Raw genomic sequence first — 24,778 nt, 5'->3', positions numbered from 1 at the left:
CAATTGAAGTGAAAAAAAATTGGTTTAGGATGTCAATTTAATGTTAGCTGGGTAAAGTGGCATAGCATTGCCCTCCTACTTTGAAATGGATTAGACGCCTATTGTGATCAATAGCACTTAAGTATGAACATTCACTCATCTGACAACGAGATAAATTTAAAAATCTAATCACGTTTAGCATGTTCGATTAGTTTACACATGACTAAATTGGACAAATGACCAAGTTTACGTGATATTTTTCATGTAATCACCCACATCTACTCTGAAACCTAATCTAGTCATTAAAGGAATAATAATTACTTTGTTTTCTAGAACAAAGAAAATGGACGCTTTACGAGTAAACTAGCATAGGATTCGGGTCAACTTTTAGCTAATGAGCTACGTCTTTGAAAACGTGAGAATATATGGTAAACTTCTTGTACTTGCAGTGTGTATATATATATATGATTTCTAGGATTTTTTTTAAATGACGCTGGCTGCCATCCACGACGAGAGACGTCCAATCCACATGAACTGTGTGCAGCTAGTGAGTTTAATTTGAAATTCTTTCAAAATCTACTGTCATTACAATTGACATTTAGTCACAGCCCCTCATTGAAGACTTTTAAAATTATACTTTATTCTGGGAATAATTGTAATGAATCTCAAAGTAAATGGATGCCAGGTGAGTAATCTAGCATAGCATTTGGGTCAAATTTGAGCTCGTTTAAAATTGAAAACGTAGTCGGTGGACGTCTTTGGTAACGTAGAAATATAAGGAAACCACTTCAACGGTGATAGCGTGTTAAAGGAAAATGCAAATGAACGTATTTTAAAATTTTAAAAAAATGTTGGGGGTGACATTGACAGATACGTACTAGCTTGATGACGTCAAAACTGGCACTAAATTAAGATTTATAAGAGTACAAAGTTGACCACCCTCCAAAAATATATAGATATGTATATATGACATTAATAAAGGTACTTAAACATTAAATGAACATTTCTTAATTTATATTTTCTTTTTTGACGAGTAGTAACCAAAGTTTGAAAGTCAAAGCGGCGTCTTCGTAACCAAAGCAATGCCAACAAAAAATTTAATTTAGCGTTTTAATATGTTGATCGTTTTATAATTTTAAGACGAATATAAATCTTTAAGGCGAGATTTTATTAAACTCAACGATGTTTACGGAAGCGGGTGTCCGGTCAAACTGTGACAACTTCCGGTTGAGCTAGCAAGCTTAGTGGCCGCTCGAGTTTAAGGAGATTTTCATGCCTTGAATTGCTTTCCTGCGTTTTTAGGTAACTTTTTCAATTATTTTCGTCACATAATTATGAAAACATAGCCGTGGAGTCCAGAATATGTTTAGCCGTGTCTAGCCACCCACCTTAACTATTTTTTATTCAAACGTATTCCATTCTAAATTAAAAAATGGAATACGTTGCCGGTAAAAGACCCAATCACCTGACAGGTTGGCATACACTGACACAAGACAAATGACGTGTATGACTGATTAAAATAATGATACATTTGGCTTTGAATGGCCATTTTGTGTAATTATGATGACTGACGTGAATTGGGGTGCACAGTATCACAGGCCACCATCTGTCAAAGCGCAGTATATGTAAAAATATTCTAATTATTGCATTTATTCATCCCTTAAAGTCAAATTAGGGTTTCAAACTAGGGCTAAGATTAAAGTAATGCATTTTTAAAGGAGAATCGAATGTCTTTTGTACGTGATGGAGACCCGAAAAGTGACGGTGAGTCCTTTCGTTTTAAACCTCCCTCCAGATTTGGACAATTCTTAGCGCAACATTGTCTGTAAATTATTAATCGGCTCTCAAAGTATTTGATTAACGTGATATTGGCATAAATGTTTGATTTTATAATAATGATAATTTATTAAGAGGCTCAAGAATTGGACGTCTACCCCCGTCAGATGTGCGTTTGTATTCATACGCTCCAGCAGGTTGCTGTGATGTCATCAGAGTCGGCTCCCGCCACGCCCACCCCGGGAGACGCGTACAAGGGCTGGCTCTTCAAGTGGACCAACTACATCAAAGGTTACCAGAGACGCTGGTTTGTCCTCAACAATGGGATGCTGTCGTATTACAGGTAGGTAGGTAAGAAGGAATCACCTTCACCTCAAATTCGCTCATTGACAGCACTACACGTCCAATCCATGTGAAGTGGGAGGGTTGAAGGTTTCTTCATTCGCTGCCAACCTCCCACCTCCCACATTAAATGGAATGGACCTCTGCTAATGATAAACGTATTCCAACTCATGGCAAGGGCATGAAAAGAGCTTTCATGGCCCCGGCCATGTCGGTAGGGGCGATGTTCCAGGTCAAGTCAATGCGTTGACATTAAAATCAATTTATAAATAGCTTAAACTGATTTCAAAGATTATTTCATCAATGTCAAACATCTGTTATTTACTCTTTGTCTGACCAAAGACTTCAAAATATATTGATATGACACGGGACACTTGGCCGATCCGTAGGGGGCCTATTTTCAAAAACTTGAATTTGAAATATTTTCCCAAAAAAAAGCTGCTACCGATCTAAAATCAAAATAGGCACCCACCATATGCATATATGAGTCTCCATGAGCAGTGGCATCAAAAAATTCAAAGTCGTTCCCTTATAAAATCCCGATTATTTTTTTATATAAGTATAATAATACTTAAAATGGCTATAAAATTGTCAGATTTTACACTAGATGTACAAAAATCACCAAATGCAGAGATAATCACCTATAGTTTCAGGTTCAATAGCAATATTTAACATATCATGTAAGTTTTTTTGCCCAAAGTAACAACTTAATTTTTATTTTTTTATTTACTGCAAGTTTTCAACAGCTAATAAGTTGGTCAATTTTCACATGCAGAATCAATTATAAATTTATAAATACAGTGTTAATAAATTTCATATACAATCACCACTTATTATAGAATAGAATAGAATAGCCGTGTATTGTCATTATACAGTTGTACAATGAAATTGTGGAGCATCTCCCTTTTACAGTGCAGGATAAGTTAAAATCTCAAAAGGGACGTGCAAGTATGAAATCTAAATAAACATAAATATCAAATGCGTATGAGAACCCATAAACCTATAATTCAGGCAGTGCAACTAATCGATGCGGTGTTACCAGGATGTGAGCCTCGTCTTTCAACAATCACATAGCCGCCTTCTATGCCTGCGTTTTCTGGTCAGCTTCCTCGACTTGTACAAGTCCCCGTTCCTCGCCGTCTCCTTTCTGCCCTCCTCGACTCTGCTCCTCTTCCTGACGGTCGGTTACTCCTAGGCCTTGTTCTTCTTCGCTTCTGAAGTCACATCCTTGGAGAAGTTCACACCAAAAGAGTTGAAGAGGGACCGCCAGGAACTCCAGCAGGTTCTCTTCCCGCAGCGACATACCAGAGGACACCATGTGGGCCATGGGGAGAGATGGCCGCTTTAGGACCACCCGGCCTGTCTCCAGCTCTCCCTTGTCCTCTTGAACACCTCCAGGATGTCTGCCGTGTGCGTCTCTGTGTTCCTCCTTGCCCGTGTGCCCGTGTTGGGGTTGACGACTGCCACGATGAGCCCGATGCTCTGCTTCTCGATCGAAGAGCGCGCCAGCACCTTCTGGGTCAACTTGTAGCCGGCCTTGACGAACTTGTAGTTCCCCCACCAGGCCAGCACCTTCAGGTTTGAGAATCGGGCCGTCCTCCTCCTCCACTCAGGCTCCTAAAAACCATGTTTGTTTTAGAAAGATAAGTGTGATAAGTAAGTTTTGATTCATCTTTTTTATAAAGTGAATAATTAGCAGCCACCATGTGTAAACAAAGAGCTTTTTGCGTTGAAATTTCCTGTGAATAAATGCTGAAATCCCTGAATTCTTTATTGATATGGACGTAAAACAGTCTTGATTCTTGGTTAAAAAGCAACAAAAAAAAAAAGGGCAGTTAGTATTTATTTTGCGTAAATATTGCGAACTATGAAGCTAGTCAGTTATGAAAATTAGCCCCAGCCAGGTGTAAACAAAGCGCTTTTTCTGCTGAAAATTCTTGTGAATAAATGTTTAAATCCCTAAATTGTTTTTAGGTATTGACGTAAAACAGTCTCGATTCTTGGTTGGAAACAAAAAAAAGGTGCAGGTAGCATTTATTCTACTTAAATATTTGAAGTATAACGCCAATGCTGTAGCGGCTAATTTCTCCCATTGATTTTTTTCACAACGTTTCAAAATGCATGCATGGTACGAAAAATATAATAATGACCTTGAATCCTCGAACAAATCACTCCTGAGATAATCCGTCCTGATTGAATGCGGTACAGCTTTCGTACTTTTTCAACGTAAATCTGGCGTTACATCGCTGCATGTGACCGACTGCTAATAAATGAAGCGTAGTCTGCGGCGGCCCCCTTCGGCACCGCTTGATGCAGTGATTGGTGGAAGTGTCAAGTCTACGGTCTGACATTGACGGCGCAAGACGTCCCGGGCACTTTAGGTGGGAGGGTTGGCAGCAAATGAACAAATGCTCATTCACTGCCACCATCCTGCTTCAAATGGATTGGACATCTCCCAGTGATCAACTCAATTCAATTCACAGCAGATGCATGAAAAGACTTTTTGATTTCCCTGGCGGCCATGTTGGCAGGGGCAAAGTTAATGCATTGTCATTCAAATGAAATTATAACTAGCTTATATCTCAACCGATTTTCAAAAGATTAGCATCTGCTATTTACTGAGCGGCTGCCACTGACGGTATCGGCGCAACATTCCGTGAAGTGTGCCGTTATTTTGGCGGCGCAGGAACCAAGCCGAGATGGGCCACACGTGCCGCGGCACCATCAACCTGGCCATGGCCAGCATCACGGTGGAGGACTCGTGCAATTTTGTCATCTCCAACGGCGGCGCGCAGACGTACCACCTGAAGGCCAGCTCAGAGGTGGAGCGCCAACGTTGGATCACCGCCTTGGAACTAGCCATACCGTCAGGTGGGTCAAGAGTTTCTCCCACGTTTTCCTCCGGTTCTTTTACCGGCGACGCCCTCTCTCGTTCGTCCGCAGACGACTCTGCCGACGAGGCGTCGGAAACGGGGACCGCCTCGGGGCAGGACGGCGTCCGAGGATTGGAGATCCAGGCCACGCTGCGCACGCTCAGCAGCAAAGTGGAGGACCTTAACACGTGTAATGATCTCATAGTCAAGCAAGGATCAGCATTGCAAAGGTAAAAAAAAACACCTCAACATGCCTTTTATTTATAGGAGTCATTTTGGCTAATTATGGCGATGGAAGTCCAATCCATTTGGACGTCTAGCGCATTCAATGGCACTGAAAGATAAGCATTTGTAGTCAGTGCACGCTGGTTGAATGAATTGGATGTCTATCCTTGTCAATGTGAATTCATTTTGGGCACTTACTTGATGATAATAGAATACTTACAGCTGTCATTTTGGCACATTCTGGGAACTTCCTTGATCATTTTATGTTGATTTTTTTTTTTTTTTTCAGGTCGTTTCCCATTCATTGGTCACTTCTTATCAGTTTTGGTGCAATTACGGATCTTTTTCCGATGATTTTGGGTTATTCCCGTGTCATTCCCTGTACATTTTGGATCACTTTAATGAGTTAATTTTGAATTACACTGTTCCTGTACATTTTGGACCCTTTTCCAGGTCACTTTCTGATGGTTTTGGGGCATTATAGAGCACTTTTTTGTATATTTTGCAGGCATGAAAATCTCTCACCTTTCGGCGAAATTTGCCATTTTGAAGTCAAAAAGGGGGACCTACGTGAATTGTGTAGATTCGAGGAGAACGTTTTTAAGGGCGCGGTTGAGAGATTTTTTTTAATGTCGGACGCTTGGTTTTTCATTTCGGACGCTTGGTATGCAAGCGGGGAAAGCGGCACAAAGCGCACCAGAGTGGCCATAACATTGACGTATTTCAACGAAACAAAGGAGGATACACTGTTGTCTCTTCAATGTCAATCTTGGCTGCACGTCGGCCGTGAATGAACACCTAAAGCGCCGTCACCCAGTTGTAATTTTGGAATACAAGCTGATCCTAAGTCCATCTAACTAACTAACGACATGTTTTATTGAAGTCGCTAAGCCTGTCGTGATATACAAAAAGTCCATTTATCGCACAGTAAATAAAAATGAGGGCGGTCATTTTCACGGCTGCGTTTTAATTCAATTCAATTCAATTCAATTCAATTTGTATAGCCCTCAATCACAACAGAGGTCTCAAAGGGCTTTACGGAGGCAATATGATACACAATTAGAAATGAAGAAACAATGTTTTATCGCCGCGTGCGCGTGCATACTTTTGTGCGTGCGGGCTGTTGGCATATGAGACAACAGTTCCTTTCACAGATGTTTATTGGTCATCAACACGCCGTAGAATTAAAGTTCAGACATGCAAAATAAGGAAACACATCTATATTCATCATGAAGGAATTCAGCGCGAGCCGCGCAGAAACGGTGCTCCGCTGAGACCGCTCCACAAGTCTACCGAGAGAATCCAAAATTCCGCGCGTTCCCATCCTGTGTTAATCCTTTGTACTGACTCCATGTTCCAAAAGTCTGAAGAAGGCTCACCGAAAACAGGTTGACAATTTATTCGTTGACAGTGGTCAAAAAACAAGGCAAAACAGACGACGGAGGGACCCTGCTGGATCCAAAACAAGGCTACATAGAAATGTTTCCGAGCAGCGACTGTTATCTCAGTGTCCAGTCTTTTTGAAAGCTGCGGTGGAGTGGGCCGGGGCCGAAGGTGTGGCTGGGTGCTGTCTTGGGATCATCCCTCTGTGGCCGGTTTTGGGCGGTTAGGTTCGGGCGTCATCCTTCGTGGCTGGGACGTGGTTGCCACAGCGACCGACGCTGGTCTTGACGTCCCAAGCGCCTGCTATCAACTTGTTATCCTGGCTGGGCGAGATACTACTTGTTTTAGGACGGAGCGCCCTGCTCTTTGTCCTCGGAGCGGCCAGGAGAACTGATTGCTCGTGACGCACACGTTGGGCTTCTGTGATAAGATGGCGTTGTAATATTAATAATAATAATTATTTATTTCTAGACCGCTTTTCAAAACACACAGACGCTTCACAAGAGACATGGAATCACAGTACGATAAAAAGGTATTAAAAGGATAAAAAATTAAAAGCACAATAAAAAGAAGTAAAAATCTAACAGAACTAGGGGTTATGGTGGGTAAGAAAGCGTGAACAGGTGTGTTTTCAGTCTAGATTTGAAAAGTGATAGGGTAGATATGCTGCGAAGATCAGGGGGTAGGGAGTTCCAGAGCTGGGGGGCGGAATGACTAAAAGCTCTGGAACCAAAGGTGGAGAGGCGGACACGGGGGATGGAGAGGGGAAGAATAGTGGTAGAGCGAAGTGAACGGGTTGGATTGTTTAGACGGAGAAGATCGCAAAGGTTTTGTATGTATTCTGCTTCTTTTTCATTAAACTATGGTGTAAGTGCTATTTATTTTATATTAGGTGTGTTAGAATAGTACAAACAATCCTACAGTACATATGAGAAACGATACTATTCCCCGATTGATTATATTAAGTGTGTTAGAGTAATGCAAACATTTATATGGTGTGTGCGAGAAAGGTAACTATTCCCGTCAATCATCATCACGGCTCTTGCGTTGGAGCTGGTTTCCCGTCCCATTGCGTAGAGCTGACCGGGTGAGCTAGGCCCCTCCAGTACTGGCGGTCTTGTGCCAGCAGATTTGCATCATTCAGGGTAACTCCGTGTTGTTTGAGGTCGTCTGCGATAGTGTCAAGCCATCGAGTGCGGGGCTTTCCTCGTGGTCGTCTCCAGCCCGCAGCCTTTGGGTCGAACTTCAGGACGGCTCTTGCCGGGTGGTCAGGAGGAAGACAAAGAACATAGCCGATGCGGCGCTGTGCAGCCAGGCAGGAGGCTCTGGGTGGATTTGTCCGGGCTCGCAGGATTTCGTTGGAGATTTGCTTCGGCCACCTGATGTTCTCGATGGTTCTGAGAGCCCTGCTGTTAAAGCCCTCTATTCTTGTGGCCAGTGTCTTGTTTAAGGGCCATGTTTCAGAGCCATAGAGGAGAATAGAGAGTACAGCGGTGTTGTAGATTCGGAGCTTCGTCTTCCGTGAGATGGCTTGGTGCCGCCAAAGTGGTTTCCAGAGAGACTGCAGGGCAGACGCTGCCAGGGCTCTCCCGCGGAGAATCTCTGATTTTAGATCCCCGTTATCGGTCAACGTGGAGCCCAGATAAACAAGGTCTTCAAAGGCTCTACAGCAGGGGTGTCCAAACTTTTTGCAAAGGGGGCCAGATTTGGTGTTGTAAAAATGTGGGGGGCCGACCTTGGCTGACGTCCTTTATGTAGAACAATATATTTAAGCAAATTTTAGCTAGCCATTCTGTGTGTCACATTTGCTTTATTATTTTTTTAATCAATCATTTCAACAATCTCGCAACTAGCCTTCGTGGCCTTCTCTTTTGACTCTCGGGCTCTTGCGAAATACTACTGCTGTGAAATGAAACTAGCTTCAAGTTGCTTCAATTGCTCTACTCCCTGTATTCTTGTCGTACATGTCAGCGTGTCTTGTTTGGTAATATCGCCTCACATTGAAATCTTTAAAAACAGCGACTGTATTTTTGCAAATGACGCAGACAGTTGTTGCGTATTTTAGTGAAGAATAAATATTCCAATTTCCACCTATCCTTGACGCGTCGGCCGTCAGTCAACTTTTTTTTTTTGTTGATTGTCGCCATTTTAGAAAATTGGGGATAAAGGGTCACACGGGGTGATGTTGCTTAGAGTGCTGCTGCATTTTACTGGGTAAATGAGGAGCAGCATTTAGTGTGTAAGATACTTCATATGCTGGTAGCAGTACTGCTGACCAATTTATTAAGTCTGTGTGTGGGCCAGACGTTATTGATTTTATTTGACCACGGGCCGGACTTTGGACGTGTCTGCTCCACAGTGTTATCACCAAGCGGGATGGGAGGTGGATCAGGTCCCTCACTGGCATGCATGAACTTGATCTTGGTCCAGCTTACGTGGAGACCAAACTTTTCTGCCTCCTCGCTGTATATACTCAGCGCGTCCCTTAGCTGGTTATAAAAACGTCTTGAGCAGCTACGCAGCAGTGGTGTTCGCCAAAGCTGCGTAGCTGCTCCAGACCTTTTTAATTGCTTAATTGACGAGTACCCGGAGTGTCCTTTGGCAACTACCAACCGACTGACCTGGAGTACGCTGACGACACCATCTCTTGCTCAGCACCTCCTCCAACATTCATATTAAACACTGTAAACGTTAGCATTGGTACATTGAGGCTAATGGGGAAAAAAAGACAACCTACTTTAGCATGCTATAAAACATTGGCAGTCTTCTCCAAAACGCAAACTTGCGGTTAAAAGGTGACACTTCCAACATGAAAAATCGCCGGTTAACAGCATTTGCAAACGAAAAAAAATTGATGACTGACACTACATGCAATGACAAAAACAGCATTTTTTTTGCCGAGTGTCAAGCTTATGGTTAGCGGTTTAAAAAACGTACTTCCGGTGAGCATTTAAAAATAAAAGCACGCCATGTCAATAACAATTTCTGGAATGAATCCCACGTACTTCAGAATTCAGATTCTACAGTAAAAATGACACCCTTTATGAAATATCTGATTGGCAACGAATAATCATTATAATACTAATTTATATAATAGTATACTATATTATTGCTAGATAGAATTGTTTTGAATCATGTTGGAGTGTTCTGAATTTGTTTACATTCCATTCTTTTGCACTAGTTAATTGTATCAGCATTTGTTTTTTAGTGATTTTTAGTGGTTATTTACGTGTTTATTTGTACTTTGATAAACAAGTTAAGTGTTCCAAAATGTTTTCGTGAATTAATAAGCGTCATCAAAAATTTATTGCTAAATTAGTAATAAAAAAAAAGGGGAGGGGGGGGGGGGATATTATTAGATTAGTCGACTAATTGTAAAAAATATAGTCGGCTGAGTAATCGGGAGAAAATGAGTTGTTTGGGACAGTCCTAGTTGTACAGTGTACCGGAACATAGTTCCTCCCCACCCTTCTCACCTTTTTAACCCCTGACCCATTTTCATGCCTTAATACAGCATTCCAGAAAAGAACCTCATACCAACTGTGAAGCATGGAGGTGAAAGTGTCATGCTTTGCTGAAGCAGGACCTGGCCAGCTCACCATCATAGAATCTACCATGAATTCTATCGTGTATCAGAGGGTGCTTGTGGAAAATGTGAGATCATCCGTGAAAAAACTCAAGCTGAGGCAAAACTGGACCCTGCAAATGACAATGACCCAAAACATACCAGTAAATCCACCAAGGACCGGCTGAAAAGAAATGGAGAGTCCTAGAATGGCCGAGTAAAAACCAAGATCATATTCCCATTGGGTGACTTGAAACGGGCTGTACATGCAAGAGACCCCTCAAACATCTCAAAGCTGGAAGTATTCTGAGTTGAGGAGTGGGACAAAATTTCTTCAGATCAATGTCAAAGACTGGTAGATGGCTACAAAAAGCGTCTCGCTGAAGTTATTTCAGCCAAGGGGTAGCACTAGCTACTGTATTAGGTGTCCTAACTTTTTCCTCCGTTACAATATGCATTTTTGTTGATAAATTTGCTTAAATGGGTAAAACAATGTTCATTTTTGTTGTTTACCTGCTTTTAAATCAAATTATTTTCCAGAGATAAAGGAAAACAAGATCAGACATAAATATGTGAGCATTTTTTAACCAAAAACTGAATATTTAATGGGGTGTCCTAATTTTTTCACATGACTGCAGGGCAGTTTGACAAAAATTGTAGGATTAGTAGCTTTTTGAAAAAGGTGTTTTCAGTGCAACCGTTTCTCCCAAAATGAGACTATAAAAGGCCTGATTTTTGTCGCCGTTGTTCAGATCCTTGTCGGAACTGGAGGCCCTTCCGTCGGCGGCCGACGCCAGCGAGAAGATCCGGCAAGTGACGGAGAGGGCCACGCTCTTCCGGATCACCTCCGACGCCATGATCAAGGTCGACCCCCCGTTGCCGGCGTCCCCGGCGCTGCCGTCTGACCCTCGGGCGGTCTTCCTCAGGCCTGCCGCGACTTCCTGTCCATGGCGCAGAACCACAGCAAGCGCTGGCAAAAGGCCTTGCAGCTGGAGCGGGCGCAGCGCATCCGCTTGGAGGAGACGCTAGAACAGCTGGCCAAGCAGCACAACCACCTGGAGAGAGCTTTTAGGGGCGCGCCCGCCTCCTACGCCGACGCCCAGTTATGCAACAAAGGTAGGATCAAAAGTTAACATTCATTCAAAAGACATTGCGAGGGGATGGAGTTTGGATTGGACGTCTGCTAGTCATTTTAATTGACGGCAGAAGCATGCGAGCTTTTCAGTGCCCCTACCAACAAAGGCGGCCATGTTGGTAGGGGCAACAGTCCCATCAAAGTCAATGCATTGACATTAAAATCAAGTCAGAACGAGCTTGTTATTTTAAAAGATTAGCATTAGCTATTTCCTCATTTGCTGCAATTAATGTCACTACATGTCCAATTCATTTGAAGTGGGAGGTATGGCAGACGCCCTTTTTTTTTTTTTTCTAGGTTAATCAGTGCGTTCTTATGAGATTATTGGCAATGAAACATGCCCATTGTCAGTGAATGAGTTAGTATTTAGGATTTAGTATTAATCAAATGTATTATTATGTGCAATGATTATAATATATAATTATTAGGGCTGTCAAAATTATCACGTTAACGGGCGGTAATTAATTTTTTAAATTAATCACGTTAAAATATTTGACGCAATTAACGCACATGCCCCTCTCAAACAGATTAAAATGACAGCACAGGCCAATGCCAGCTTGTCACTTGTGTTTTTTGGAGTTTTGTCGCCCTCTGCTGGCGCTTGGGTGCGACTGATTTTATGGGCTTAAGCACCCATGAGCATTGTGTAATTATTGACATCAACAATAACGGGCTACTAGTTTATTTTTTGATTGAAAATTTTACAAATTTTATTTAAACGAAAACATTAAGAGGTGTTTTAATATTAAATTTCTATAACTTGTACTAACATTTATCTTTTAAGAACTACAAGTCTTTCTATCCATGGATCGCTTTAATAGAATGTTAATAATGTTAATGCCATCTTGTTGATTTATTGTTATAATAAACAGTACTTATGTACTGTATGTTGAATGTATATATCTGTCTTGTGTCTCATCTATTCATTCCAAAAATAATTTACAGAAAAATATGGCATATTTTATAGATGGTTTGAATTGCGATTAATAACGATTAATTAATTTTTAAGCTGTAATTAACTTGATTAAAAATTATAATCGTTTGACAGCCCTAATAATTATATAATATTGTAATAGTTGTAAACATATATATTATTTAGGGCTGCAGCTATCGATGACTTTAGAAGTCGATGAACTAGTTAGTTCGAATAATTGATTAATCAGATAAGGAACATAAAAAAATCGTATCTTTTTTACATAGCGTTTTGACAGTTGCTGTCATATTTTCGGAATCAAAGCACCGTGTACCAGAGCTGCGTTCTGGCCCTGAATCTTATACCGGAACAGCGTTCCTGACCGTTCTGGCCCACTTTCACCCCTGGATAAAGTTAACAAACAAATAAATCAGTCATGAGCAATTATTGAAAATAGATCGAAAATTACGAACATTTCCGAATGTAGCCCGGAAACAGCCGAATGGGGCTGTGACGTCACAGCCAGGAAACAAAAGGTCGAGGCGGGTGCCATCGTTGTTTATCCACGAGAGAGTTGCATTCGTGTTTTATCAAAAAATCGCTAAAATGGTTCAAACCTGTCGTGCTACTGTATGTGGTGTACAAATATTCATTTGTCGCAATGTAGTACCCATGACTTCCCGAACGCGAGGAAAAGTGCTGGACTATGCAGACAACGAGTAAAGTTCGTCGGCGCAATGAGGCCTAATTTTGCAGACCCGGCCTCCGGCACGGTTTTGTGTGGCACCGTTTTACACCTGAAAGCTATTGGAACTATGGACAAATGAAATCAGGTTTTGCTAAGAAATTGATACTTTTTCATACCACTGTATATTGAGGTCTATGGTAGCAATAAGTTGTTAATGTCAATTAACTCAGTAGCAGCCATTGACGTCTACTAGTGATAAACTCATTTCAACACAAACACAAATTCACGCCAAACTTCCGTCAGGCCTAATTTCCGGCAAGGGCGACGCCAGCGACGAGGATGACGACAGCGAGTTTTTCGACGCCATGGAGGACCCCGCCGAGTTCATCACCGTCCCCGCCGAGCCAGAGTAATCCTAGGTCGCCCGCGCCGAGGGTTCGGCGCCGGCCGACGAGTAACTTGACTGAATTTTCTCCCCCAGGAGATCCGGCAGCATCGTAAGCGGGCTGAGCAACGAGACCGCCGCCACGGACGAGCTGTCGGTAAACGCGTCTTCGTTTGATATGCGTTACCAGGAGACAGATAGACGGGACTTTTTGTCCTCCCAGTTTAAGTCAAGGCTTTGAATAAAAAAAATTTAATTTTGTCATTAAATTCTATTTCAACCTGTCTTAAAAAGGTCTTTCATAGTTATATTTGATTCGTTGAACTGAGAAAGAAAGTGAGGCCAAGTGAGAGAAAATGGTTTACATATACTGTATTTTTTGATGAAAAACCACATTTTTGGGGGGTTAAATTTTTCAAAAAATATAAATTCATACCTTCATGGTGCCTGAATTTACATAATATGCTTAAACACTATATAAATAAAGGATAATAGTTTTAAAAAATTGTAAATTTCATTGAAAAATACAATTAAAATCCCAAATTTAAAAAAAAAAATTTGAAAATAATCTTTTAATTTAAAAAAATAACTTTTTTTTTTATAATTAAAAAGATACAAATAATGTAAAAAATATATTTAAAAAATAATTTGAAAATTATATTTTAATTAAAAAAATAAAAAGGATTTTTTTAAATTGTAAATTTAATTGAAAATAACAATTATAAATGGAAAAATCCTGAATTAAAAAAATATATTAGAAAAAATTCATTTGAAAATTATCTTTTAATTTGAAAGTTAATTTTTAAATGAAAAGGATCGTAATAGTTTTTAAAAAATGGTAAATTTAATTGAAAAGTACAACAAAAAAATTGGAAAATCCTGAATTTAAAAAAATAAAAAATATAGTATAGAAAATAATTTGAAAATAATATTTTAAATTCGAAAAGAGATTTTTTTAAATTAAACGGATAGTAATAATTTTTTTTTTAAATTGTGAATTTAATAGAAAAGTACAGCTAAAAATGGGAAAATCCTGAACTAAAAAAATAATAAAAAATATATATAGTATAAAAAATTGTTTGAAAATAATCTTTTAATTTCAAAAATAGCTTTTTTAAAAATATAAAAATAAGAGGTTAATTCTCCCTTTTCAATTGTTTTATTTGTTTAAATATTAAATATAACATTTATTTTTATATTTTTTCTTTTTTAAATCTTTTCATATTTTAGAATGTTCACATTTTTAGGACCATTGCATTTTTTTTCATGCACAGTTCTATTTTTATGAATTTTTAATCTTTTTTTTTTTTTTTTAAATGGAAACTTAAATGTGTATGAATGCATGGTTCCACCATGTTCGATTGAGGAACTATGTTAAATATTCTCGATAAATTTCAATTTTTTAACTTTGACTAAAATTATTTTGACACACATTTTTTGACTGAGCAAATACGTTCAATAACTATTCTATTTATTGTCATTTTTATGTGGTTTTTTTTCCACTGGAAAAAAAAAAGCCAAGGGGAAGAAAAGAAACATCTTTTCCCACACATTTGCACCACGTTTGTTTGAAAACATACGTCACTGAAAATATTTTTTACGATCAGGTCTTCTTGGAGAAGACTTTGCCATTGGCGATAGATGTCCGATCCATTCGAACTGGGAGGTCCCGGCCCCTCCCGGTCCAAATGGACGGGACGTCTACACCGCCGTCGATGCTGACGGTGATGCGCGATAGGAGATGTCTACATGTGTTGCGCCGCCGTTTTTGGTCGGGAACAGTCCGAACGGACGGGACGTCTAGCCGCGTTTTTCATTTCAAAAGCTTATTTTTCTTGGCCTCAGTCGGACGAGCTGTCCGTCGCGTCCGAGTCGCCGTCGGCTGTAGTGGGGCAGCGCCGGACGCGCATCCCGGAGAAGCCCGACTACTACCTCAACCTGTGGAGCGTGATGAAGAACTGCATCGGCAAGGAGCTCTCCAAGATCCCCATGCCGGTGAGAAAACGGCCACCGTCTGCCCCCGGGGTGACGTGAGCGCCCCAGCATGTGATCCCCTAGGTCAACTTCAACGAACCGCTGTCCATGCTGCAACGCCTGACTGAGGATTTGGAGTACTACGAGCTGCTGGACAAGGCCGCCAAGTGCGGCGGCTCCCTAGAGCAGATGTGCTACGTGGCCGCCTTCACCGTGTCGTCCTACTCCACCACCGTGCATCGCACCGGGAAGCCCTTCAACCCGCTGCTCGGGGAGACCTTCGAGTTGGATCGTTTGCGGGAGTGCGGCTACCGGTCACTTTGTGAACAGGTACTCCGCCTAGACCGTAGTAGGTTTTAACAAGACAATTAAACTCGGGTCGCAAATTTGACTACTCGCAACTCGACTCGGATTTGAAGAAAAAACACAAAGACTGGGACTTGACTCTCTTGAGCCGGGAGGGTCCGAGACTCGAAATTCAACTGGACTTGTGTGTGTAGCAATAACTCGAGACTCAACTCGACTCGTGAGACAATGACTCAAGACTCAACAATAGAACTCTAGTCAACGGGACTCTCAACTCGACTTGAAGAAAAAAAAAACAGACTCTGACTGAGAGCGAGTATGACTATAGACTCAAATATTGGACTCGAGTCAGAGCGACTCGAACTTGAGTTGACTCGGACTTGACTAGCTTGAGCTGGGAGGGTCTGAGACTCGACTCAAATTGTGAGGCAATAACTCTATTCCTGACTCGACTCGTGCGACAATGACTCGAGACTCGACAAGCTGTAGATTGGTTCCCACCTGCTAGTGATCCGCTTGGTTGCCTTGAACGCTCTCACCCCTCCCTCACAGGACAACCTGTGATTCGACAACGTTTGGACGACTCGTCTTTACAACTTTTGATTTAACACGACTCGTCTTTGCAACCTTGCGACTCGGTTCGAACCGACATGACCACCTGCCTCAACTTGACTTGCCTCAACATAGCGTTATGACTCGACTCGACTTGACTTGTAGGTAATAACTCGAGACTCAACAATTGAACTCTACCGGGACTCAAACTTGAGTCGGCTCCAGTCGCAAATTTAATGACTCGCAACTCGACTTGGACTTAAAGAAAAAAAAAACGCAGGCTCGGACTTGTCTCGCTTCAGATGGGAGAGTCCGAGACATGAGACTCAACTGACTCGTAAGAGAATTAATCGAGACTTAAATATTGGACTCGAGTAACAGGGACTATGACTCGAGTGGACTCGGACTTGTGAGACAATAACTTGAGTCTCGACTTGACTCGTGAGACAATGACTTAAGACTCCACAAGTGAACTCAATTCACCGGGACAAATTTATTGATTCGCAACTTGACTTGGACTTCATGAAAAAAAAACGCGGACTTGGACTTGTCTCGCTTCAGCTGGGAGGGTTCAAGACTTGAGACTCGACTTGACTCGTGAGAGAATGACTCGAGAATCAATATTGTACTCGAGTCACAGGGACTGCAAGTCTGAGCTGGAAGGGTCCGCGACTTGAGACTCAACTTGTGAGGCAATAACTGGAGTTTTGACTCGACTCGTGAGACAATGACTCGAAATTCAACAAGCTGTTTTATAAAACTTGGATTGTAGATGGGTTCCCGCTTGCTAGTGATCCGCTTGGTCGCCTTGGACGCTCTCGCCCCTTCCTCACGGAACAACCTGTGACTCGACAACATTTTGATGACCCGTTTTTACGACTTTTGACGTGACACAACTCGTCTTTGCAACCTTGTGACTCCTCAGCTCAACCAGACATGACCACTAACCTCAACTCGACCTGTCTCGACATAACGTTATGACTCGACTTGACTTGTGAGACAATGACTCGAGACTCAACAACAGAACTCGTGTCACCGGGACTCGCAAATTTGACTCTCGACTTGGACTTGAAGAAAAAAAAACGCAGACTCTGACTTGTCTCGCTTCAGCTGGGAGGGTCCGAGACTTGATACTCGACTTGACTCGGGACTCAAATATTGGACTTGAACCACAGCGACTTGAATTCGAGTTGACTTCAGTCTTAAAATTTAACGACCCGCAACTTGATTTGGACTTAGCAAAAAAAAAACGCAGACTCTGACTTGTCTCGCTTCAGCAGGGAGGGTCCGAGACTTGAGACTCGACTCGTGAGAAAATGACTCGAGACTGAAATATTGGACCCGAGTCATAGAGACTCAAACTCGTCAAATCGAGTTGCAAATTTAATGACTCGAAATTCGACTCGGACTTGAAGAAAAAACACTAAGCCTGGGACTTGACTCACTTGACTCGTGAGACAATGACTCGAGACTCAAATATTGGACTTGAGTCACTCGGACTCGAGTCGAAAATTTAACAACTCGGACTTGGAGAAAAAACACTCCGACTCGGACTTGACTCGCTTGAGCTGGGAGGTTCCAACACTCGACTCGACTTGTGAGGCAATAACTCGAGTCCTGACTTGACTCTCACGGAACAACCTGTTACTCGACAATCTTTTGACGACTCGTCTTTACAACTTTTGACTTGACACCACTCGTCTTTGCAACCTTGTGACTCAGCTAGACAGGTATGACCCCGAGTCTCAACTCGGCTTGCCTCGACATAACCACAAATGTTATCAAAGTATTTTATAAAGGTTACAAAGTTACCTAGTGTTGCTTTAAGTAGGTAAAATTGAAATAAACATTAGAAGATGGAGTTTGGGGTTACTGTATGGTGTTTTTGTTAACTTATTTTGCACATCATTGAAAAGAATGTTTTGCATATTTTGTTGTATCGCGAGGTACGCAGAGGTTCCCGCCCCAAAATATTTGTGTGTGTCCCACCCAGGTGAGCCACCACCCGCCGGCAGCGGCCCACCACGCCTTCTCGGAAAAAGGCTGGACGCTCCGACAAGAAATCGTTTTAGCCAGCAAGTTTCGTGGGAAATACTTGTCCATCATCCCTTTGGGTGACCGAACGCTCCTCACGTCGATAGGAAGTACCGATATGTATGTGATTGCCATTTTGCTTCACTCAGGTTCAATCCAGTGTATGTTCAACAAGAGCGGCAACCATTACTCTTGGAAGAAAGTCACTACCACAGTGCACAATATTATCGTGGGAAAATTGTGGATTGATCAGGTGCGATGACAGTGTGGTTGTCCGGTCACGCCGATGAATTCACTGAGTAATAAAGTTTTTTGTTTTTACCTTCAGTCGGGCGAGATTGACGTGGTCAACCACAAGACGGGCGATCGCTGCCATCTCAAGTTTTCGCCCTATAGTTATTTCTCCAGAGACGTACAAAGAAAGGTGGGTCTCGTTGTGTTCAAATTTGTAGAAAGAAAATGAACTATGACAGCGATAGACGTCCAATCCATTTGAAGTGGGAGAGGTGCCCGTTTCAAATGGTTTGGACGTCGACTAGTGACGTTTCAAATCATGGCAGAAGCATTAAAAAAAAAAAAGCTTTCAGCCCCCTACCAAAATGGCCTCGGGACGGCCACACGTTCCCATCAAAGTCAATCAAGTCATAACTCCGGTGCTGGCCAAAAGTATTTGCACTTCGCAATTCTGTCAGATAATGCCCAATTTCTCTCAGAAAATGATTGCAATTACATATAGCGGAAAAGACTCAGGTGACTAGAAGTTCCGCTCTGAGACCCCCAATTTGGCCAAATTTCAAAATTGTCCGATATGCACGTGTGATACATCAGTGGAAAGCTTAGAAGCGCACAACTTTCTGGGGGAAGAAAAACTTTGGACAGGAAGGTGTTTTAAAAAGAAAACAAGTTTGTTAAACAGCAAAACCCTATCTGGAGGCGAGAGTACACGAGAGCAGAATTACAGACGCCGTGACTTTATCGAGATATTATCGCGTACTTACCTTGTTTCGATCCAAAAACTCCATGTCGCATGTATCACCGAGTGTCAAGACACAGCTGTGCATGGCCACAGCTGGATTTTATGGGTGAAACATGGTAATATAACAAGGGTTGCGAGGCAGAAATCGCAGACATCAAAGAATGGTCGAGATGTTCTTTTTCATATATTTACTGTTTCACATTTTCTTTTTTTGGATCGATTATTTATCATCTAACATATCGGGGAAAATGCGACACTAACAAAAAAATACAATTTAGCGATAGTTATGAGGTAGATAGCCGTGACTTTTTTACAGACGCCATTTTTTCATTGTGACGTAACTTGTTTAAAAGTTTCAAATATGCGAGTGCATAATTTTTTTAAGTCGTTTGGTTTTTTTAAACAAAATATTAGACATCAATTAATGATTCTAAGCTAATAATGACAGACAATAATAATTTTGAATAAAAAATACGATTACTTACCTTCTTTTTATGGCTTGGCTGAAACAAAAACGGTTGCGCGACGTCTGTAAACGGGGCTTCCCAGGGTTAAACGGGCGAGTTAAAAATAATTCGGGGGCTTAATGCGTCATGAATCTGCTATGGCAGCATATAGACATATTGTTCTATCAAACACAACAGTTCTTTTGGCTTATAATACAGCAGTTTATTTCAAAGAGGGGTGCAAGAGCAGAAACTGCTTTTTCTGTCTTGTCTCCTTTTTCTGCCATATGCTTTGGTAGTACCATCTTCGTTTATTTTGCTTGTAATGAAAACCAAAAAAGAGAATGGGAAAAAAAAATCATGATCATTTTACACAAAACTCCAAAAATGGGCCGGACACAAGTATTGACACCCTCAGCCTAATACTTGGTAGCGCGACCATTAGACAAAATAACTGCCAACAACCGCTTCCAGTATCCATCAATGAGATTCTTACAATGCTCTGCTGGAATTTTAGACCATTCGGCTTTGGCCAACAGCTCCAAGTCTCTGAGATTTGAAGGGTGCCATTTTCAGATCTCTCCACAGGTGTTGTATGGATTCAGGTCTGGACTCCAGTCTCCAGTGCTTTCTCTCAAACCATTTTCTAGTACTTTTTGAAGTGTGTTTTGGGTCATTGTCCTGCTGGAAGACCTCTGAGCGAGACCCAGCTTTCTCACACTGGGCCCTACATTACTGTATGCTGCAAAATTTGTTGGTAGTCTTTAGACTTCATAATGCCAGGCACACGGCCAAACTGTCCAGTGCCCGGGGCAGCAAGGCAACCCCAAAACATCAGGGAACCGCCGCCATGTTTGACTGTGGGAACCGTGTTCTTTTCTTTGAAGTGAAGGCCTCGGTTTTTTCCCCTGTAAACTCTATGTTGATGCATTTTCCCAAAAAGCTCTACTTTTGTCTCATCTGACCAGAGAACGTTTTTGGCTTTCTCAGGTAAGTTTTGGCAAACTCCAGCCTGGCTTTTTTATGTCTCTGGGTCAGAAGTGGGGTCTTCCTGGATATCCTACAATAAAGTCCCTTTTCATTCAGACGCCAACGGATAGTGCGGGTTGACGCTGTTGTACTCTCGGACTGCGGGACAGCTCAAACTTGTTTGTTTGGATGTTAGTTGAGGTTCTTTATCCACCATCCGCACAATCTTCCATTGAAATATCTTGTCAATTTTCTTTCTTTTCTGTCCACATCTAGTGAGGTTAGCCACAGTGCCATGGGCTTTACACTTGACACTGCACACGGTAGACACTCATTCTGGTCTGTGGAGATGGACTTGTTGCCTTGGGATTGCCCATGCTTCCTGACAATTTTGCTTCTCAAGTCCTCAGACAGTTCTTTAGTCGTCTTTCTTTTCTCCGTGCTCAATGTAGTACACACAAGGACACAGGACAGAGATTGATTCAACTTTAATCCATTTTAACTGGCTGCACGTGTGATTTAGTTATTGCCACCACCTGTTATCTGCCACAGGTAAGTAACAGGTGCTGTTAACTACACAAATTAGAGACGCATCACATGATTTTTCAAAGGGTGCTGATACTTTTGTGGAGTTTTGTGTAAAATAATCATGATTTAATTATTTTCCATTGTCTTTTTTTCATTGCAAGCAAAATAAATGAAGATATTACTACCAAAGCATTTGTAATTGCAATCATTTTCTGGGAGAAATTGAGCATTATCTGACAGAATTGCAAGGGTGCCAATACGTTTGGCCAGCACTGTACAAACTAAATTACGAATGCATTGAAAAAACATTAGCTCAAACAAAAACTTGGCTTATCTTGGTCTTAACAGGGAGAAGCTGGATTCAGCCATGTGAAATGAGTTATTTGACATTCACTGTTGCTACTAGTGGGCAGTGTACACACCCAAATCAATAAAACAAAATGCAAACACTTTCAAAACAAACCATAACAACGCTACTTTAATTAAACGAATACTCGAAGCAGCAAAACTTAATTCGAATCTTTTTTCTAATCAAATGACTTGAGTTAATTGATTAATCGTTTCAACACTAGTTGCGCGTAAAGGGCAACCAGAAGATGAGGACTTTACGAGACTTGCGCAGGTCCTCACGGGAAATGAGATGTGCCGTTTGGCAGAAAACACTACCGCTTTTGTCCACCGGTGTTGCCAAAATCACAGAAAACTGAAATTTATTAAGTGTGGCTGAACAGATTCAAAAGATTATTTGATTGATGTCAAAACATTTGCTATTTACTCATTGTCTGTTGTAGACGGCGTTAGATGTCCTATTCATTTGAAGTGGGAGGGTTGGAAGTGCATCAACAAATATTCATTTGCTGCCACCCTTCCACTTCAAATGGATTGGACATTTACTAGTTATAAACACATTGATAAAAGGACGACTGGATGCCACATGATTGGGCGTCTATAACCGTCAAAGTCACTGAAAAAGTTCATAAATTTTTTTTTTTTATTTTTTTATTTTAACGTAGTATTGAAAATGGTATTTGAAAATGTGTAAATAGTAAATTCTCCCAAAATATATACCTAAAAAAAATCCCCCAAAAAGATTTCATTTATTGCACTGAATAGCACTTTTCTCCACATTATTTAGTCATTTAAAAAAAAAAAATTCGGCTTAGGTGACGGGCGTGGTGACGGATGCCGAGGGCAAGGCGCACTACGTGCTATCGGGCACGTGGGACGACAAACTGGAGCTGTCCCGGATCCTGCAGAGCAGCACCGGCGCCGATGGCAACGAGGGCAAGCAGAGGACCGTGTACCGCACCCTCAAAGCCAAGGAGATCTGGAGGAAGAACCCCTTGCCGTACGTCCGCTCCGGCCGACCGTCTCCGCCGTGAGCTCCATCTTAAGTCTCTCAGGGAGGGGGCGGAGAACATGTACTTCTTCTCGGCGCTGGCGCTGACGCTCAACGAGGACGAGGAGGGCGTGGCGCCCACCGACAGCCGGCGACGCCCCGACCAGCGTCTGATGGAGGAGGGCCAGTGGGAGGCCGCCAACGCCGAGAAGCAGAGGCTGGAGGAGAAGCAGCGGGCCGCTCGTAGAGAGCGCGAGCGGGACTCGGTCCGGCTCACCGACGCAGACGCCGCCGACCAAGGTGGGACACCTGTCAGAGCTGCGTTTTTTTGGCCGTTGAGAAAAAGGGCGTCATGCCGTGATAAATTCATGGCAGTAGCATGAAAAAAGCGGGGCGGCCATGTTGGTAGGGACGACCTTCCCATCAAAGTCAATGAATTGACTTCAAATGTAGTCGTCACTAGCTTAAACCGATTCAAAAGATGATTTTATCAATTTCAAAGCAGCTGCTATTTACTCATTATCTGCCATTGACGCCGCCTGACATCCAACTCATTTGAAGTGGGAGGGTGGCAGCGAATGTTCATTCACTCCCACCCTCCCACTTCAAATGAATTGGGCGTCTGCTAGTGATAAACTCATGGCAAAAGCATGAAAGGAGCTTTTATCGCACCTACCAAAATGACCTCAGGGCGGCCATGTTGGTAGGGGCGACCTACCCATCAGAGTCAACACATTGACATTGAAAATGGAAGCCATAACTACTCTATTCCTCACTCGAGATTGTTTTATCAATGTCCGAACTAGCTTAAACCAGTTTAAAAGATTATTTTATCAATGTCACAACATCTGCTATTTACTCATTGTCTGCCATTGACGTCACTAGACGCCCAATCCATTGGAAATGGGAGGGTTGGCGAACACTGTCATCCTCCCACTTCACATGGATTGGACGTGTACTAGCGATAAACTTATTGGTGGGAGGGAGGTTGTGTCTTTGCCAGCTGAAGGACACATTTTCATTTTTTAATTCATTGGCTGCCAATGACATAAAACAACCAACAACATCGGCATAGAAAAAAGCCTTTTTTAAAGTATCGTAGAAAGAAAAGTACTTTTTTCAACATGTGGCAAGCCAACTCAAATCAAGATGCATTTTGAATGACTATGCACACATTGAACATTTATGCTGTCTTTATTCTACACGCAGTTTGTCATCAGATAGATTAACTTCTTTCAAGCCAATCTTCCTTGTATTGGGCTTAGAAGCCTTCCTGTATTCTATTCCATGAGAACTTCATTCATCTCCTGTGTATATTTTCTTGATAGATGCTAGCTGTAAAAACAAACAAGAATTTCCTAAATAACTCTGACATTTAAATTGGTCCTTCGAGCTGGATTGCATATGTGTTGAGGAAACCTAAACAAGAGTAAAATCACGAGTTCAATTGATTGTGCGTTTCTATCTCCAGAAGCCAATCTTGAACTACAGCTGGCCGGAGGTGAGTGAAGTTCTTTTTGTGAGTGTGTGAATGAGAAATACGTCCAATTCCTTCGAGCGGTAACTCTGACAACTTTAAAAGGCCACCCCTCATTTTAACCTAGTCCTCCCTGACCTCGCCCATTTGCATTCTAGCCGACACGGACGAGATGGCGACGGAAGCCAGCGAGGGTTCAGACGAAAGCAAGTATCGCCCGCTGACTCGTAGTTGCCGTTAGCTTGCCGTCGCTAGCTCGCGTTCCTCACGTGTCCGTGCTCTTTTCAGCCCAAGAAACTCAAAGTTCTGCCGGAGCCACTAACAAAAGCAAGTAACGGACGTTAGAAAAGAGATGTTAGGGTTGTTTGTCGTAGGTTAACCCTTTATACGGACCTCATCGGCCGCCGTTGACGTTCAGTACGGTTTTGTTTTGCAGGCGGCCAAGCCGACAGCAGCTACCAGGCGCTGTGGTTCCACAAGGCGCACGACCCCGTTTCGGGGGAGACGATGCACGTCTACAAGGGAGGCTACTGGGAGACCAAAGACGGCGGCGACGGCTGGGACGTCTGCCCCGACATCTTCTAACAAAGCAATACCTTTCCAACATCAAATACCGTATTTTCCGGACTATAAGTTGCACTTTTTTCATAGTTTGGCTGGACCGGCGACCCATACTCAAGTGCGATTTATATTTGTGTGTTTTTTTGGTTTTTTTTCCACTTTGTCCGCCGACAGCCTGTTATGTTGGTTTTTATGCTATTTTAATATTGAGTTTTAGTGTGTTCTAGTTGAATTAAATTTGGGATTTATCCATTCCTTTTTTTTTTGTTTTAGTATCATTCAGATAAATGTCCAATTCACATTGCTGTTTAGTGTGTTATAAATTGACACATTGAAGTTTTTTTTTTTCATG

General features: G+C 42.0%; 1 protein-coding gene across 11 annotated transcripts; it reads left to right on the top strand.

The window, feature by feature from the left end:
* Window positions 1-221: 221 nt before the first annotated feature.
* On the top strand, window positions 222-24,778 carry LOC130920345 (oxysterol-binding protein 1-like). Of its 11 annotated transcripts, none has more exons than XM_057843498.1 (19): window positions 230-526; window positions 1,950-2,098; window positions 4,698-4,968; window positions 5,041-5,200; window positions 10,896-11,007; window positions 11,070-11,259; window positions 13,183-13,288; window positions 13,361-13,421; window positions 15,110-15,259; window positions 15,323-15,568; window positions 18,090-18,210; window positions 18,280-18,383; window positions 18,459-18,554; window positions 22,213-22,397; window positions 22,453-22,688; window positions 23,860-23,889; window positions 24,024-24,071; window positions 24,154-24,192; window positions 24,302-24,771. In XM_057843498.1, exons 3-19 carry the CDS (start codon window positions 4,797-4,799, stop codon window positions 24,448-24,450), a joined length of 2,205 nt encoding a protein of 734 aa, XP_057699481.1. In that variant the 5' UTR covers window positions 230-526; window positions 1,950-2,098; window positions 4,698-4,796; the 3' UTR covers window positions 24,451-24,771. The 11 variants fall into 11 exon arrangements, with proteins under 11 accessions (XP_057699472.1, XP_057699471.1, XP_057699481.1 ...); XM_057843494.1 differs by having other exon boundaries at window positions 232-526; window positions 4,784-4,968; window positions 24,302-24,769; XM_057843489.1 differs by having other exon boundaries at window positions 222-526; window positions 1,953-2,098; window positions 4,784-5,200; window positions 24,302-24,778.

This window comes from Corythoichthys intestinalis, chromosome 8 (assembly GCF_030265065.1).
Source record: "Corythoichthys intestinalis isolate RoL2023-P3 chromosome 8, ASM3026506v1, whole genome shotgun sequence".
Taxonomy (NCBI): domain Eukaryota; kingdom Metazoa; phylum Chordata; class Actinopteri; order Syngnathiformes; family Syngnathidae; genus Corythoichthys; species Corythoichthys intestinalis.
This window is presented reverse-complemented; position numbering and strand designations above follow the sequence as displayed.

Excerpts from the sequence above, each read along its gene's own strand:
- LOC130920345 (XM_057843488.1), top strand. The coding sequence starts at position 467 with ATGACGCTGGCTGCCATCCACGACGAGAGACGTCCAATCCACATGAAC. Across the intron at positions 11,260-13,182 it reads CGCCCAGTTATGCAACAAAG|GCCTAATTTCCGGCAAGGGC; the intron begins GTAGGATCAAAA and ends AACTTCCGTCAG. Across the intron at positions 23,890-24,023 it reads TGAACTACAGCTGGCCGGAG|CCGACACGGACGAGATGGCG; the intron begins GTGAGTGAAGTT and ends TTTGCATTCTAG.